The sequence below is a fragment of the Coregonus lavaretus genome (assembly GCF_964263955.1).
Source record: "Coregonus lavaretus genome assembly, contig: HAP1_SCAFFOLD_47, whole genome shotgun sequence".
Taxonomy (NCBI): Eukaryota; Metazoa; Chordata; class Actinopteri; order Salmoniformes; family Salmonidae; genus Coregonus; species Coregonus lavaretus.
The window spans coordinates 3,046,731-3,065,022 of NW_028161510.1; the positions used below are offsets into that span (position 1 = coordinate 3,046,731).

At 40.7% G+C, this 18,292-nt stretch overlaps 1 protein-coding gene across 1 annotated transcript in view; it reads left to right on the top strand.

Moving 5' to 3' along the window:
* LOC311120526 (uncharacterized protein) overlaps positions 1 to 8,368 on the top strand; it is a gene marked incomplete at its 5' end in the record, with an annotated part of 79,098 nt that extends 70,730 nt beyond the window's left edge. Inside the window, 2 exons of the mRNA XM_084195110.1 lie at positions 6,583 to 6,761; positions 7,049 to 8,368. Of these exons, the coding sequence (XP_084051236.1) occupies positions 6,583 to 6,761; positions 7,049 to 8,143 (1,274 nt within the window). The 3' untranslated portion in view covers positions 8,144 to 8,368. The remainder of the gene's footprint in view (positions 1 to 6,582; positions 6,762 to 7,048) is intronic.
* Positions 8,369 to 18,292: the final 9,924 nt, after the last annotated feature.

Genomic DNA, 18,292 nt, shown 5'->3' on the forward strand with positions numbered 1-18,292 from the left:
AGGTACAGCAGATCCCCTTAATTGTGTGGGACACTTTTAAATGTGCGTTTAGAGGTCATGCAATTCAGTACTCATCTCTAAAACTAAAGCAATTTAGGTCAAAAGACTCCATATTAACAAAGGAAATGGAAGGACTAACAGTACAGATAGATAGCAATAAAAACTGTACCAAAGAGGCTCAGGATAAGTTAGAGGAAAAACAAAAAGAAATGGAGGAACTTACTCAAGAAAGATCCAGTGTAATATATTATTAAAATTAAATGAACTGGATGGAATATGGGGAAAAATGCATCAAATTATTTTGCCATCATCAACATAGAAATGCTACCAAAAAGGATTTACTGAAACTTGTTGCAAATGATGGAGTCACCCATGATTCACCAAACGATATTTTGAAAGAGGAAGCAAAGTACTTTAAGCATATGTTTTCGTTTCAGTCTCCTCCATCTCCACTAACCAAAGCTAATTGTATGGATTTCTTTTCTATTAATAATGTAAAATTAACAGCTGTACAGAAAGACTCATGTGAAGGCCATATTACAGAGGAGGAACTTCTTGATGCAATTAAAGCCTTTAAGTACGGGAAAACTCCTGGGCTGGATGGCATACCAGTGGAGGTATACCAAACCTTTTTTGATATACTCAGAGGACCGTTATTAGCATGTTTTAACCACTCCAATATAAATGGTAGATTATCGGACACTCAACAAGAAGGTCTGATTTCATTATTACTGAAACAGGACACAAGTAGTAAATATAAAGGTCCATTAAAAAAATTGGAGGCCTTTTACACTTCAGTGTTGTGATGCAAAAAATTCTAGCAAAATGATTAGCGCATAGAATGAAAAAGGTATTGTCGGCTATTATTCATCCTAATCAGACAGGTTTTTTACATGGACGTTACATTGGAGATAATATACAGTGGGGAAAAAAAGTATTTAGTCAGCCACCAATTGTGCAAGTTCTCCCACTTAAAAAGATGAGAGGCCTGTAATTTTCATCATAGGTACACGTCAACTATGACAGACAAAATGAGGGAAAAAAAATCCAGAAAATCACATTGTAGGATTTTTTATGAATTTATTTGCAAATTATGGTGGAAAATAAGTATTTGGTCAATAACAAAAGTTTCTCAATACTTTGTTATATACCCTTTGTTGGCAATGACACAGGTCAAACGTTTTCTGTAAGTCTTCACAAGGTTTTCACACACTGTTGCTGGTATTTTGGCCCATTCCTCCATGCAGATCTCCTCTAGAGCAGTGATGTTTTGGGGCTGTCGCTGGGCAACACGGACTTTCAACTCCCTCCAAAGATTTTCTATGGGGTTGAGATCTGGAGACTGGCTAGGCCACTCCAGGACCTTGAAATGCTTCTTACGAAGCCACTCCTTCGTTGCCCGGGCGGTGTGTTTGGGATCATTGTCATGCTAAAAGACCCAGCCACGTTTCATCTTCAATGCCCTTGCTGATGGAAGGAGGTTTTCACTCAAAATCTCACGATACATGGCCCCATTCATTCTTTCCTTTACACGGATCAGTCGTCCTGGTCCCTTTGCAGATAAACAGACCCAAAGCATGATGTTTCCACCCCCATGCTTCACAGTAGGTATGGTGTTCTTTGGATGCAACTCAGCATTCTTTGTCCTCCAAACACGACGAGTTGAGTTTTTACCAAAAAGTTATATTTTGGTTTCATCTGACCATATGACATTCTCCCAATCCTCTTCTGGATCATCCAAATGCACTCTAGCAAACTTCAGACGGGCCTGGACATGTACTGGTTTAAGCAGGGGGACACGTCTGGCACTGCAGGATTTAAGTCCCTGGTGGCGTAGTGTGTTACTGATGGTAGGCTTTGTTACTTTGGTCCCAGCTCTCTGCAGGTCATTCACTAGGTCCCCCCATGTGCTTCTGGGATTTTTGCTCACCGTTCTTGTGATCATTTTGACCCCACGGGGTGAGATCTTGCGTGGAGCCCCAGATCGAGGGAGATTATCAGTGGTCTTGTATGTCTTCCATTTCCTAATAATTGCTCCCACAGTTGATTTCTTCAAACCAAGCTGCTTACCTATTGCAGATTTTGTCTTCCCAGCCTGGTGCAGGTCTACAATTTTGTTTCTAGTGTCCTTTGACAGCTCTTTGGTCTTGGCCATAGTGGAGTTTGGAGTGTGACTGTTTGAGGTTGTGGACAGGTGTCTTTTATACTGATAACAAGTTCAAACAGATGCCATTAATACAGGTAACGAGTGGAGGACAGAGGAGTCTCTTAAAGAAGAAGTTACAGGTCTGTGAGAGCCAGAAATCGTGCTTGTTTGTAGGTGACCAAATACTTATTTTCCACCATAATTTGCAAATAAATTCATAAAAAATCCTACAATGTGATTTTCTGGAATTTTTTTTCTCAATTTGTCTGTCATAGTTGACGTGTACCTATGATGAAAATTACAGGCCTCTCTCATCTTTTTAAGTGGGAGAACTTGCACAATTGGTGGCTGACTAAATACTTTTTTCCCCCACTGTAAGACAAGTACTGGAAACGATAGAAGACTATGAAAAATCAGGGAAACCAGCCCTGGTATTCATAGCTGACTTTGAAAAGGCCTTTGATAAAGTACGACTGGAGTTTATATATAAATGCCTGGAATATTTCAATTTTGGAGAATCTCTTATAAAATGGGTTAAAGTTATAGTAACCCTAGGTGTAAAATAGTCAATAATGGTTACTTCTCAGAAAGTATTAAACTGTCAAGAGGAGTAAAACAAGGTTGTCCATTATCGGCATATCTATTTATTATGCCCATTGAAATGTTAGCTGTTAAAATCAGATCCAACAATAATATTAAGGGATTAGAAATCCAGGGCTTAAAAACAAAGGTGTCATTGTACGCTGATGATTTTAATGTTTTCTTTAAAATCCACAAATTAGGATCAATCCACAGCCTCATAGAGGATCTAGACACTTTTTCTAACCAAATTATGATAAGTGTACTATATTACGTATTGGATCACTAAAAAATACAACTTTTACATTACCTTGTAGTTTACCAATAAAATGGTCTGATGGGGATGTGGACATACTCGGTATACGTATCCCGAAATAAATAAATGATCTCACATTTTAATAGATAGTTATCAAAAATAGATAAGATCTTGCTACCATGCAAAGGAAAATACCTGTCTATTTGTGGAAAAATCACCCTGATTAACTCTTTTGTCATATCTCAGTTTACCTATTTGCTTATGGTTTTGCCAACACCTAGCGACCTGTTTTTAAAGAAATTATATGAGCAAAAAATATTCAATTTTATTTGGAATGGCAAGACAGACAAAATTATAAAGGGCCTATTTATATAATGAATTTGAATTCAGAGGGCAGAAATTATTAAATATTAAAGCATTAGACCTCTCACTAAAGGCATCAGTCATACAAAAGTTATACTTAAATCCGAACTGGTTCTCTAGCTGATTAGTAAGAATGTCTCACCCTATGTTCAAGAATGGCCTTTTTCCCTTTATTCAGAAAAAGGCCATTATTTGAAAAACGAAATCATCTCCAAAATATAGTTATTTTTAAAACAAGCCATAGAAAGTTGGTTGCAATTTCAGTTTAATCTACCAGAAAGGACTGAACAAATAATACAACAAATATTGTGGTAAATCTCAAATATACTAATTGATAAAAAAAACGGTATTTTTCGATAAAATGTTTAAAAAGCTATAATCTTTGTAAATGACATCATAAATAGGACTGGTGGAGTTACAGTGAGTGAAAAAAGTATTTGATCCCCTGCTGATTTTGTACGTTTGCCCACTGACAAAGACTTGATCAGTCTATCATTTTAATGGTAGGTTTATTTGAACAGTGAGAGACAGAATAACAACAACAAAAATCCAGAAAAACGCATGTCAAAAATGTTATAGATTGATTTGCATTTTAATGAGGGAAAAAAGTATTTGACCCCTCTGCAAAACATGACTTAGTACTTGGTGGCAAAACCCTTGTTGGCAATCACAGAGGTCAGACGTTTCTTATAGTTGGACACCAGGTTTGCACACATATCAGGAGTGATTTTGTTCCACTCCTCTTTGCAGATCTTCTCCAAGTCATTAAGGTTTCGAGGCTGACGTTTGGCAACTCGAACCTTCAGCTCCCTCCACAGATTTTCTATGGGATTAAGGTCTGGAGACTGGCTAGGCCACTCCAGGACCTTAATGTGCTTCTTCTTGAGCCACTCCTTTGTTGCCTTGGCCGTGTGTTTTGGGTCATTGTCATGCTGGAATACCCATCCACGACCCATTTTCAATGCCCTGGCTGAGGGAAGGAGGTTCTCACCCAAGATTTGACGGTACATGGCCCCGTCCATCGTCCCTTTGATGTGGTGAAGTTGTCCTGTCCCCTTAGTAGAAAAACACCCCCAAAGCATGATGTTTCCACCTCCATGTTTGACGGTGGGGATGGTGTTCTTGGGGTCATAGGCAGCATTCCTCCTCCTCCAAACACGGCGAGTTGAGTTGATGCCAAAGAGCTCGATTTTGGTCTCATCTGACCACAACACTTTCACCCAGTTCTCCTCTGAATCATTCAGATGTTCATTGGCAAACTTCAGACCGCCCTGTATATGTGCTTTCTTGAGCAGGGGGACCTTGCGGGCGCTGCAGGATTTCAGTCCTTCACGGCGTAGTGTGTTACCAATTGTTTTCTTGGTGACTACGGTCCCAGCTGCCTTGAGATCATTGACAAGATCCTCCCGTGTAGTTCTGGGCTGATTCCTCACCGTTCTTTGTCAGTGGGCAAACGTACAAAATCAGCAGGGGATCAAATATTTTTTTCCCTCACTGTATGTCACACATGCAGCTAACAAAAATATATGGAAATGTCTGCTCTACCCACAATTACAACCAACTAATTGCAGCATTACCGCAAAAATGGAAGGGGGAATAGGTAAGGAACTTGTCTGTCGGCCCTGCATTAAAGACCAAAATTGGTTAAAGAAAATGTTGATACATTTTTTTTATACCAGTTTCAAGGACATACCAATTGACAGCTGTGCCGTATAGATGCAAAATAGTTGGGAAGACATTTTCCATTCCATGGCACATGGTGTATGAACTGACATGCAAAACGACGCCGGATTCAAAACGTAGAATTGTTAAATTTAAATTATTATATACAATTCTTGCAACCAATAGAATGTTATACAGTGGTCTGTAATTTTTATCATAGGTACACTTCAACTGTGAGAGACGGAATCTAAAACAAAAATCCAGAAAATCACATTGTATGATTTTTAAGTAATTAATTTGCTTTTTATTGCATGACATAAGTATTTGATACATCAGAAAAGCAGAACTTAATATTTGGTACAGAAACCTTTGTTTGCAATTACAGAGATCATACGTTTCCTGTAGGTCTTGACCAGGTTTGCACACACTGCAGCAGGGATTTTGGCCCACTCCTCCATACAGACCTTCTCCAGATCCTTCAGGTTTCGGGGCTGTCGCTGGGCAATACGGACTTTCAGCTCCCTCCAAAGATTTTGTATTGGGTTCAGGTCTGGAGACTGGCTAGGCCACTCCAGGACCTTGAGATGCTTCTTACTGAGCCACTCCTTAGTTGCCCTGGCTGTGTGTTTTGGGTCGTTGTCATGCTGGAAGACCCAGCCACGACCCATCTTCAATGCTCTTACTGAGGGAAGGAGGTTGTTGGCCAAGATCTCGCGATACATGGCCCCTTCCATCCTCCCCTCAATACGGTGCAGTCGTTCTGTCCCCTTTGCAGAAAAGCATCCCCAAAGAAGGATTTTTCCACCTCCATGCTTCACGGTTGGGATGGTGTTCTTGGGGTTGTACTCATCCTTCTTCTTCCTCCAAACACGGCGAGTGGAGTTTAGACCAAAAAGCTCTATTTTGTCTCATCAGACCACATGACCTTCTCCCATTCCTCCTCTGGATCATCCAGATGGTCATTGGCAAACTTCAGACGGGCCTGGACATGCGCTGGCTTGAGCAGGGGGACCTTGCGTGCGCTGCAGGATTTTAATCCATGACGGCGTAGTGTGTTACTAATGGTTTTCTTTGAGACTGTGGTCCCAGCTCTCTTCAGGTCATTGACCAGGTCCTGCCGTGTAGTTCATTAAATGTCCAGCCCCAAAGGGGTTAATTTGTTCAACCAAAGTTCCTCAGAGGATCTGATGATATAGGCCCTAGGTCTAGATATTGTTTTTGTCTTTGGGTTTTAGGTTTTCCCTAATTGTAATCTACTACCTTTAGTACTTGAAGTTAATAAAATATTTAATAGCAACGGTAGACAATGTAATACTGTTAATAGTTTGTATTTTGAATGCAGCTCTTGTTAGCTTGAATGCTAACGCTCATTAACAGGCTGGTAGCAAAGCTAGCCAAAGAGCATTTTACTGGTTGAAGTTGAAGTGTTTTTTAAAGTATAAAGCAGTTGATTTGAGACGATGGCACAAACATTATATTAAGCAGGACATTCAAATGAGTCTTACAATTATAATCCAAAAGTAGTGGGAAATGCAATCATAAGCAACCTGTAAATGGAGGCTATTTTTGCTGGCAGCCTACGAGAACTCCCCTGAGTTTTCCCCCACGGTGGTGAAATTGGCAGCCTACCAGAACTCCCCTGAGTTTTCCCCCACGGTGGTGAAATTGGCAGCCTACCAGAACTCCCCTGAGTTTTCCCTCACGGTGGTGAAATTGGCAGCCTACCAGAACTCCCCTGAGTTTTCCCCCACGGTGGTGAAATTGTGAAACCGACACAGATCTTAATGCAGCCATTTTTGCAAACACAGAAAGGGGCTTATATTGGTGACCAAAAGTCGTCTGGCAAACTGCTTAGGGTTTCAGCAACTTTAAGAACTGATTTTTTTGTCTAGAATCATCCAAACAAATTGTTGTACAACATAATGGTCATCACCTTTTAGCTCAAATAAACTGGATTTCTGCTGTTGTGGACCTTTAACCATCTGTCTGATTTTGTTGTTCACACAGGAGGGAGACGTGACTATCGTGGATCCTCTGGGGAGCCACAACAACATCTTGAAGCTGACAAGGCAGAGAAGAGTCTCTCCACATCAGAACACCTCAAGAAACACCAGCAGAGACCCACAGGGAAGAAACCTCACCATTGCTCTGACTGTGGGAAGAGTTACTCAAGCTCAGAGTTACTAAAAGCACACCAGAGACATCACACTAGAGAGAAACCTTACAGCTGTGATCAATGTGGGAAGAGTTTTTTTAAACCTAGCCATCTTAAAATACATCAGAGAACACACACCGGAGAGAAACCTTTCCACTGCTCTGACTGTGGAAAGAGATTTGTTACATCAGGATGTTTAAAATCACACCAGAGAACACACACAGGAGAGAAATCTTATAGCTGTAATCAATGTTTGAAGAGTTTTTTAAAAGCTAGCCATCTTAAAATACATCAGAGAACACACACCGGAGAGAAACCTTTCCACTGCTCTGACTGTGGAAAGAGTTTTGTTTCATCAGGATGTTTAAAATCACACCAGAGAACACACACAGGAGAGAAATCTCACTGCTGCTCTGAATGTGGGAAGAGATGCACCTGTTTAGCAACCCTCAAAATACATCAGAGAATCCATACAGGAGAAAAACCTTATAGCTGTGATCAATGTGGGAAGAGTTTTAGTCACTCAAACAGCCTGAAATCACACCAGAGAACACACACAGGAGAGAGACCTTATAGCTGTGATCAATGTGGGAAGAGTTTTAGTCACTCAAACAGCCTGATAGTACACCAGAGAACACACACAGGAGAGAGACCTTATAGCTGTGGTCAATGTGGGAAGAGTTTTACTGGATCTAGGCCGCTGACTATACACCAGAGAACACACACAGGAGAGAAACCTTATCGCTGTAATCAATGTTTGAAGAGTTTTTTTACAGCTAGTGGTCTTAAAATACATCAGAGAACACACACCGGAGAGAAACCTTTCCACTGCTCTGACTGTGGAAAGAGTTTTGTTTCAGCAGGATGTTTAAAATCACACCAGAGAACACACACAGGAGAGAAACCTCATAGCTGTGATCAATGTGACAAGAGATTCTCTTATAAAATATCTCTGATTAAACATCAGAAAATTCATACATGAAGGAGTTGTTTCATGATATCAATGAAATAATGTCACAATGTAGAACGTCTTTAACATTGAAAGTGTTGCGTTACACTTACCCCGTTGGCGACCCACTTTAATCAAAATGCAACACTTCAAAATGTAGCGAGCTGTTTTCTACAAATTGTCCTCTGACCAGTGATGTACACATTATTCCCAGATTCCGTGTGGTTTTTGAGCTATTAGGTTTAACAGGACGTGCAACCTCATCTCCCCCCTCTCGCGCAATTGATTTCAATATATAATAAGTGTTGCGATTTTCTTAGTTTTGGGGACCCCTACATTGAAATGCATCACTCCAAAATGTAGCTGACTGTCTTCTGCAGGTTGTCCTCTAACCAGTGAGGTAAAAGATATCTCCCATTTACATGTGTGTTTTTAGTTGTGTTAGTTTCAACAGCACATAAAAATACCAGTAATTTAATTACTATTGTGGCACGTTTTTTTAACATATTTTTTATAGGGTAGATCAGCTTAATATTGCAGATAGATTGTAACTTCCATCAATGTAATTGTCTGCATCACTTCCAATCCACCGTTTATTTATATATACAGTGGGGGGAAAAAGTATTTAGTCAGCCACCAATTGTGCAAGTTCTCCCACTTAAAAAGATGAGAGAGGCCTGTAATTTTCATCATAGGTACACGTCAACTATGAAAGACAAAATGAGGAAAAAAAAATCCAGAAAATCACATTGTAGGATTTTTAATGAATTTATTTGCAAATTATGGTGGAAAATAAGTATTTGGTCAATAACAAAAGTTTCTCAATACTTTGTTATATACCCTTTGTTGGCAATGACACAGGTCAAACGTTTTCTGTAAGTCTTCACAAGGTTTTCACACACTGTTGCTGGTATTTTGGCCCATTCCTCCATGCAGATCTCCTCTAGAGCAGTGATGTTTTGGGGCTGTCGCTGGGCAACACGGACTTTCAACTCCCTCCAAAGATTTTCTATGGGGTTGAGATCTGGAGACTGGCTAGGCCACTCCAGGACCTTGAAATGCTTCTTACGAAGCCACTCCTTCGTTGCCCGGGCGGTGTGTTTGGGATCATTGTCATGCTGAAAGACCCAGCCACGTTTCATCTTCAATGCCCTTGCTGATGGAAGGAGGTTTTGACTCAAAATCTCACGATACATGGCCCCATTCATTCTTTCCTTTACACGGATCAGTCGTCCTGGTCCCTTTGCAGAAAAACAGCCCCAAAGCATGATGTTTCCACCCCCATGCTTCACAGTAGGTATGGTGTTCTTTGGATGCAACTCAGCATTCTATGTCCTCCAAACACGACGGGTTGAGTTTTTACCAAAAAGTTATATTTTGGTTTCATCTGACCATATGACATTCTCCCAATCCTCTTCTGGATCATCCAAATGCACTCTAGCAAACTTCAGACGGGCCTGGACATGTACTGGCTTAAGCAGGGGGACACGTCTGGCACTGCAGGATTTGAGTCCCTGGCGGCGTAGTGTGTTACTGATGGTAGGCTTTGTTACTTTGGTCCCAGCTCTCTGCAGGTCATTCACTAGGTCCCCCCGTGTGGTTCTGGGATTTTTGCTCACCGTTCTTGTGATCATTTTGACCCCACGGGGTGAGATCTTGCGTGGAGCCCCAGATCGAGGGAGATTATCAGTGGTCTTGTATGTCTTCCATTTCCTAATAATTGCTCCCACAGTTGATTTCTTCAAACCAAGCTGCTTACCTATTGCAGATTCAGTCTTCCCAGCCTGGTGCAGGTCTACAATTTTGTTTCTGGTGTCCTTTGACAGCTCTTTGGTCTTGGCCATAGTGGAGTTTGGATTGTGACTGTTTGAGGTTGTGGACAGGTGTCTTTTATACTGATAACAAGTTCAAACAGGTGCCATTAATACAGGTAACGAGTGGAGGACAGAGGAGCCTCTTAAAGAAGAAGTTACAGGTCTGTGAGAGCCAGAAATCTTGCTTGTTTGTAGATGACCAAATACTTATTTTCCACCATAATTTGCAAATAAATTCATTAAAAATCCTACAATGTGATTTTCTGGATTTTTTTTTCTCAATTTGTCTGTCATAGTTGACGTGTACCTATGATGAAAATTACAGGCCTCTCTCATCTTTTTAAGTGGGAGAACTTGCACAATTGGTGGCTGACTAAATACTTTTTTCCCCCACTGTGTATATATATATACACATACATACACACATATACATACACATTTACATACATACATCCATATATACACATACATACATACACATACATATCCTTTAAAAATATATATATTTCCCTTTATTACTTTCCAACCCCACCACCCCTTCCCTAATTGGAGTAAACTAGTGAACAACAATGCTTAGGCCTCTACTTCCAGCTTATACATACTATATACATTTTATGGACACAGTCAATTTTACAATAATTATATTTTGTTTGTTTTTTCTCCTGAACTTCTTCTACTCTCAACCTCTCCGATCATTTTCATGATGTCCATCCGGTTTGCTTCTATATGCCATATCTTTCTAACTGTGCTCTTTCACAAAAGCTCCCAACCTATATACTTATTATGGACACAGTATGCTTACATTATTAGTTATCTTGTTATTAGTTGTTGTTAGTTGTTATTATTCCCATCCTTCAACTCCATTCAACACCACCCATCTATCTCTTAACACCACCCATATTGGATTTCTATTTGCCATATATTTTTCAACTGTACTGTGATGTTTTACAAAAGTTCTGAACCTTTCTATTCTCATTGTTTCTACAGATTGTAAATTGAAAATAAACATTTTTGCTAAAAGTATTATTATATTATTGATCGATTGATTATGATTTTTCAGCACATGTTTGTGTAGATAGTAGGGGTGTAACGATCCATCTACTACATCGATGTATCGATTTATATTCATATGATCCAACTACATCGATCTGTGCTCGGCGAGTTGGCCTTTTGGACAACATATATCGATCTAACATCGTTTTAAAATGTAATAAATCGATTGTATCGATACTAGGAAATAACCCATTGGATTTAAGCACGTCAGACTTTATATGCAGGGGTGCACATAACTGGTACGCAGATACGCAAGCGCGACAAAAATCAGGAATGCGTAATGCCACTTGTGTTACTACGCGCCTTTGCGTACTTGACCGATCTTCTCATCTAACCTTACACATGACATGTTGCTTGTCAACTACTGTCAGGGATGTCCAAAAAGCAACAGACATTAAGAAGCTTCTTTTGCGTTTCGCCACCTACAAAGAAACGCCAACTGGAGCCAGAGCCGAAGAAAATACTTTTTTCGGAAAAGTGGCTTGAAGCTAACGATGAGCGCACTGAAATGTGGTGCAAGATTTGCCGCTCAAATCCACATCTAGCAGACAAAACAGGTGCATTTTATAAAGGCTCAAAGAATTTCAACCATCCTTTATTTGACAAACATGAAAAGAGCAAGGAGCACACGAATGTGGCGCAAGCCATTGCTAAAAGCTAGCCGAGAATAAATGTCCAGTCGCAAAGCTGAATGAAGAACAGCGGCAAGCTCTGTTTAATATTTTTCTCTTTCCATAAAGCTAAACACGCACGTCCCATGTCTTCCTATTCTGAGGATGTTCATTTACTGAATGCTTTTTGATGGATCTGAGGACATCACAAAAACTGAGCAGGAAATAGTTTACATTGTGTCTGTGTCTAGCAACGGAGAGTTTACTTCGGACTTTATTGGACTGATTGAATTTGTTGCTGACCGAACCGCACAGGCCATAACAGACGGACTTGTGAGACTTTTGGTAAGTTTCATAATACCAGATGGTCTGCATGGAGTCATGAAACACTGTTAAAAATATCAAGACTATTGCCAGCCATTAAAATGCAACTGGTTACCAGGTATTTATTTCAGTCACACTGGTTGAATTTTTGGCTAAAAGGTTACTGAATCGATTTCAAGTCACTGAATCGTTTCGGATCGTATCGTTCTAAATGAACCAATATCGTCCTTGAATCGTATCGACAACCACGAATCGTGATACAAATCGAATCGTTGTTAAAACGAATCGTTACACCCCTAGTAGATAGTACATTTTATGTTTTAAATATACAGTTGATGTCGGAAGTTTACGTACAGGTTGGAGTCATTAAAACTAATTTTTTCAACCACTCCACAAATTTCTTGTTAACAAACTATAGTTTTGGCAAGTCGGTTAGGACATCTACTTTGAGCATGACACAAGCAATTTTTCCAACAATTGTTTACAGACAGATTATTTCACTTATAATTCACTGTATCACAATTCCAGTGGGTCAGAAGTTTACATACACTAAGTTGTCTGTGCCTTTAAACAGCTTGGAAAATTCCAGAAAATGATGTCATGGCTTTAGAAGCTTCTGATAGGCTAATTGATATCATTTGAGTCAATTGGAGGTGTACCTGTGGATGTATTTCAAGGCCTACCTTCAAACTCAGTGCCTCTTTGCTTGACATCATGGGAAAATCAAAAGAAATCAGCCAAGACCTCAGGAAAAAAATTGTATACCTCCACAAGTCTGGTTCATCCTTGGGAGCAATTTCCAAACGCCTGAAGGTACCACGTTCATCTGTACAAACAATAGTACGCAAGTATTAACACCATGGGACCACGCAGCCGTCATACTGCTCAGGAAGGAGATGCGTTCTGTCTCCTAGAGATGAACGTACTTTGGTGCGAAAAGTGCGAATCAATCCCAGAACAACAGCAAAGGACCTTGTGAAGATGCTGGAGGAAACAGGTACAAAAGTATCTATATCCACAGTAAAACGAGTCCAATATTGACATAACCTGCAAGGCCGCTCAGCAAGGAAGAAGCCACTGCTCCAAAACCGCCAGAAAAATGCCAGACTACGGTTTGCAACTGCACATGGGGACAAAGATTGTACTTTTTGGAGAAATGTCCTCTGGTCTGATGAAACAAAAATAGATCTGTTTGGCCATAATGACCATCGTTATGTTTGTAGGAAAAGGGGGTTGCTTGCAAGCCGAAGAACACCATCCTAACCGTGAAGCACGGGGTTGGTAGCATCATGCTGTGGGGGTGCTTTGCTGGAGGAGGGACTGGTGCACTTCACAAAATAGATGGCATCATGAGGAAGGAAAGTTATGTGGATACATTGAAGCAACATCTCAAGACATCAGTCAGGAAGTTAAAGCTTGATCGCAAATGGGTCTTCCAAATGGACAATGACCCCAAGCATACTTCCAAAGTTGTGGCAAAATGGCTTAAGGACAACAAAGTCAAGGTATTGGAGTGGCCATCACAAAGCCCTGACCTCAATCCTATAGAAAATGTGTGGCCAGAACTGAAAAAGCATGTGCGAGCAAGGAGGCCTACAAACCTGACTCAGTTACACCTGCTCTGTCAGGATGAATGGGCCAAAATTTACCCAACTTATTGTGGGAAGCTTGTGGAAGGCTACCCAAAACGTTTGACCCAAGTTAAACAATTTATAGGCAATGCTACCAACTACTAATAAACTTCTTGACCCACTGGGAATGTGATGAAAGAAATAAAAGCTGAAATAAATAATTCTCTCTACTATTATTCTGACATTTCACATTCTTAAAATGAAGTGGTGATCCTAACTGACCTAAGACAGGGAATTTTTACTAGGATTAAATGTCAGGAATTGTGAAAAACTGAGTTTAAATGTATTTGGCTAAGGTGTATGTAAACGTCTGACTTCAACTGTATCACAAACTGTTTTTGCATATTGGTTATTGATTTGGACACATTAAAACTGTGTTTTGATATTGTGCTATCCCACCTAGCAAAATGTCATTGAAAATACGTTGAAAATAAGACTATGGCCGATGTCCAATCTACGTTTTGGTTGAAAGTAAAAGTTTAAAGGATGTATTTTTCAGGTCGTTTTTTCAACGACTTGAAAACAACTAAATTGAACGTACTTGCAGCCTATAAACGCAATATAAAAAATGGGATAAATAAACAAGTTAAATGTATAAATAAAGCTTGATTTGAACAAATTGCAAAACAAATTAACCCAATGACTGACTTCAACCAATCCACTGCATTTGTGTTGAAAATGAATTTTTTAAAATCAACAATACGTCAAAGGATTCAACTACTGAAAACTGAAACAAACAAATGGATCAAACAGATCAATCCCACTTTTCAAGCCTGCTGAAGGCGTGGTGGCCTTGGTTAACACCACCCCCGGCTCTACCAGGGGTATGCTTGAGGTGGTCTCCCACAGCTCTGCATATGTCATGTTCTGTGGCCTTGTCGTTCCATTTCTTGACTGCCCCTCCAACACAGAAAGAAACACATTTAGTCATATTATATAAAACCCTCAAAGTAATGGATATGGAGCATCTACGGCCTCAGTTACACCCGACACTTAAATGTGACTTCTGTCATCCGATCAAGCTGCATTAGGTCTGGATGCACAAAAGTCACAATGTGCTCGAATTAGGTTTAGATCTGCTAGGATGGGTTCGGAGTTTGACAGTCTGGACGCAGTCCGGCCACCGAATATGCATAAGCAATGTAAAGAGATGGGGTGAATGATGGGGGAAAGTACATTCTGCACTGAACAAAAATATGAACGCATCATGTAAAGTGTTGGTCCCAGGAGAGAAACTTTACCACTGTTCTGACTGTGGAAAGAGTTTTGTTTCGTCAGGAAGTTTAAAATCACACCAGAGAACACACACAGGAGAGAAAATCTCATAGCTGTGATCAATGTGACAAGATATTCTGATAAAAGATATCTGGTTAAACATCAGACAATTCATACATGAAGGAGTTGTTACATGAAATCCATAGATTAGGGCCTAATGAACTTCAACTCAGTAAAATCTTTGAAATTGTTGTATGTTGTGTTTATATTTTTGTTCAGTATATACAAATTACCTTCATACTAACAAAGAACAAATGTGTGACAATTTGCACTAATGTAAATAAACATAGATGATGGAACATGTTCCCTTTTGCTCACGTGATGAACCGCTAAGGGGACATAAATATTTACCATCTAAACCATGTGTGACCTCTGACCTCTCTGGCTGAGGAGGGATGGAAGGATGAATGGATCAATCAGTCAACCAGTCAGTCATATAAAGAGAGTGTTGATCACCTTAAATATCCATCTCCCACCCATGGAGAGACCTATATACTGGATCCAGGGTTGGGTAGGTTACTTTCTAAATGGAGTCTTTACAGTTACTAGTTACCTGTCCAAAATTGTCATCAGTAACGTAACTGTTTGATTCCCCAAACTCAGTAACGTAATCTCATTACTTTCAGTTACTTTTAGATCACTTACGGTAAAGCATGGTGGTGGCAGCATCATGCTGTGGGGATGTTTTTCACCGGCTGGGACTGGGACACCAGTCAGGATCGAGGGAAAGATGAACAGAGCAAAGATCCTTGATGAAAACCTGCTCCAGAGCACTCAGGACCTCAGACTGGGGGCGAAGGTTCACCTTCCAACAGGACAACGACCTTAAGCACACAGCCAAGACAACGCAGGAGTGGCTTTAGGACAAGTCTCTGAATGTCCTTGAGTTGCCCAGCCGGAGCCCGGACTTGAATCCGATCAAACATCTCTGGAGAGACCTGAAAATATCTGTGCAGCGACGCTCCCCATCCAACCTGACAGAGCTTGAGTGGATTTGCAGAGAAGAATTGGGGAATCTCCCCAAATTCAGATGTGCCAAGCTTGTAGCGTCATACCCAAGAAGACTCAAGGCTGTAATCGCTGCCAAAGGTGCTTCAACAAAGTACTGAGTAAAGAAAATGCTATAGAAAATGTGTGGCCAGAACTGAAAAAGCATGTGCGAGCAAGGAGGCCTACAAACCTGACTCAGTTACACCTGCTCTGTCAGGAGGAATGGGCCAAAATTCACCCAACTTATTGTGGGAAGCTTGTGGAAGGCTACCCAAAACGTTTGACCCAAGTTAAACAATTTAAAGGCAATGCTACCAAATACTAATAAACTTCTGACCCACTGGGAATGTGATGAAAGAAAGAAAAGCTGAAATAAATAATTCTCTCTACTATTATTCTGATATTTCATATTATTAAAATAAAGTGGTGATCCTAACTGACCTAAGACAGGGAATTTTTACTAGGATTAAATGTCAGGAATTGTGAAAAACTGAGTTTAAATGTATTTGGCTAAAGTGTATGTAAACTTGTGTGAATGTTTCATCATTACTATCTAACAGCTGTTGTTGGTATGGAAATGTTTTTGTAGCCTTTTTTTTCCCTTTTCAGAAGTAGATGAACTTTGCTAGCTTTTACCAGTAAATTACCCCATCCTTAACCACACTGCTAACCATAATGCTATGCTATGCTAACCGTAATGCTATGCTATGCTAACAATAATGCTAACATTAGCTATTCTTTTTTGCCTCAATCACACTAGACTTGAATCAAATGATGAAACCAGCGGCCGAACGATTGAAGACCGATATTCAGACATTTTTTTTCAGTGCAATGTGAGTTTTTTTATTAGTCAGTATAGCAATGTAACGTTATTGGTCTGTCAGTTTCCCAAGCTAATTCCCTACCTTTCACACTGACACGGTAATAAACAGCTCTATGGGCTTCACTGTCGTGGTGCAGTGTCAGTACACAACGCTGTGCTCATCATGTCTTAGCAGGATCAGATGGTGTCCCAGCAGGGTCAGACAGCCAGGGAAGACCAGTCTGCGGAGCTCAGGTGAATTTTGCAGCGGTCTAAGGCACTGCGTCTCAGTGCTTGAGGCGTCACTACAGACCGAGTGGCGCCAGTGGTCTAAGGCACTGTGTCTCAGTGCTTGAGGCGTCACTACAGACCGAGTGGCGCCAGTGGTCTAAGGCACCGCGTTTCAGTGCTTGAGGCATCACTACAGACCCCCTGGTTCGATTCCAGGCTGTATCACAACCGGCCGTGATTGGGAGTCCCATAGGGGCGGCGCACAATTGGCCCAGCGTCGTCCGGGTTTGGCCGGTGTAGGCCGTCATTGTAAATAAGAATATGTTCTTAACTGACTTGCCTAGTTAAATAAAGATTAAATAAATATATAAATAAATGTACACCAAGGTATTTATTTGTCATGCCTCATTTTAGGGGGATCAGATGGTGACAGCAGGGTCAGGCAGCCAGGGAAGACCAGGCTGTGATGGAGCTGAGTAGTAATATCTGCAGATACAACACTTTATTCTATCTGTGCAGCAAACACTGGACAAGCCAGAAGCTTCAAAGATTGAAACTATTTTAAGGCAGTCTGACAAAACCTCCAATGTTAATTTACAAACTGTATCAGGGGTTGATAGAGGCTTTTCCCGATGACACAAAATATGTCAAACAAAAATGTGAGGAAGACCTGGTAGAAGCTATTGATGATCATGAATGGATACAGATATGTTTGAATGCCCAGTCATGTTCATATAATCTCAGACATAGTTTAAGACCATCCATAGAACGTACTATGTGCCAGTGAAACTGAATTACATGCACTCAGAAATGTAATTCCTCTGCTGGAGGTGTAAAACACAAAAGGGGATATACAGTAATTGCATATTTTATGGTCTTGTGAAGGCTGGTGGAATTCTGGCAAAGAGTATGTACTTTTATCTCAGCATGTCTACAGATTCTCCCTTCTCCCTGCTTTTTGTTTGCTTGGAAATGTTGATACTGGAGACTGTTATCAGAAGAAACTGTGTAATCAAGCATTTATAGCGGCTAGGAAATGCATTGCCATTAATTGGAAGGTTGGTTATCCTCCCACAATGTCACAATGGATGGGAGAAATGTCAAGTTATGTATCACCAGATTTGATTTATTACACGATGAAGGGTCTACTGGGTAACTTTCATAAGGACTGGATGCCTTATATCAGATACTGGACGACTAAAGGAGTCTGTATTGAAAACACGCCCACATCAAGGGAGATACCTATTTAGGAAATCCCTAGCTGCTGGGCTGCTCAGTCCTGGCCCTGGGGGTCTGCTGTACTGCTCAGTCCTGGCCCTGGGGGTCTGCTGTACTGCTCCCGGCCCTGGGGGTCTGCTGGGCTGCTCAGTCCTGGCCCTGGGGGTCTGCTGGGCTGCTCAGTCCTGGCCCTGGGGGTCTGCTGGGCTGCTCAGTCCTGGCCCTGGGGGTCT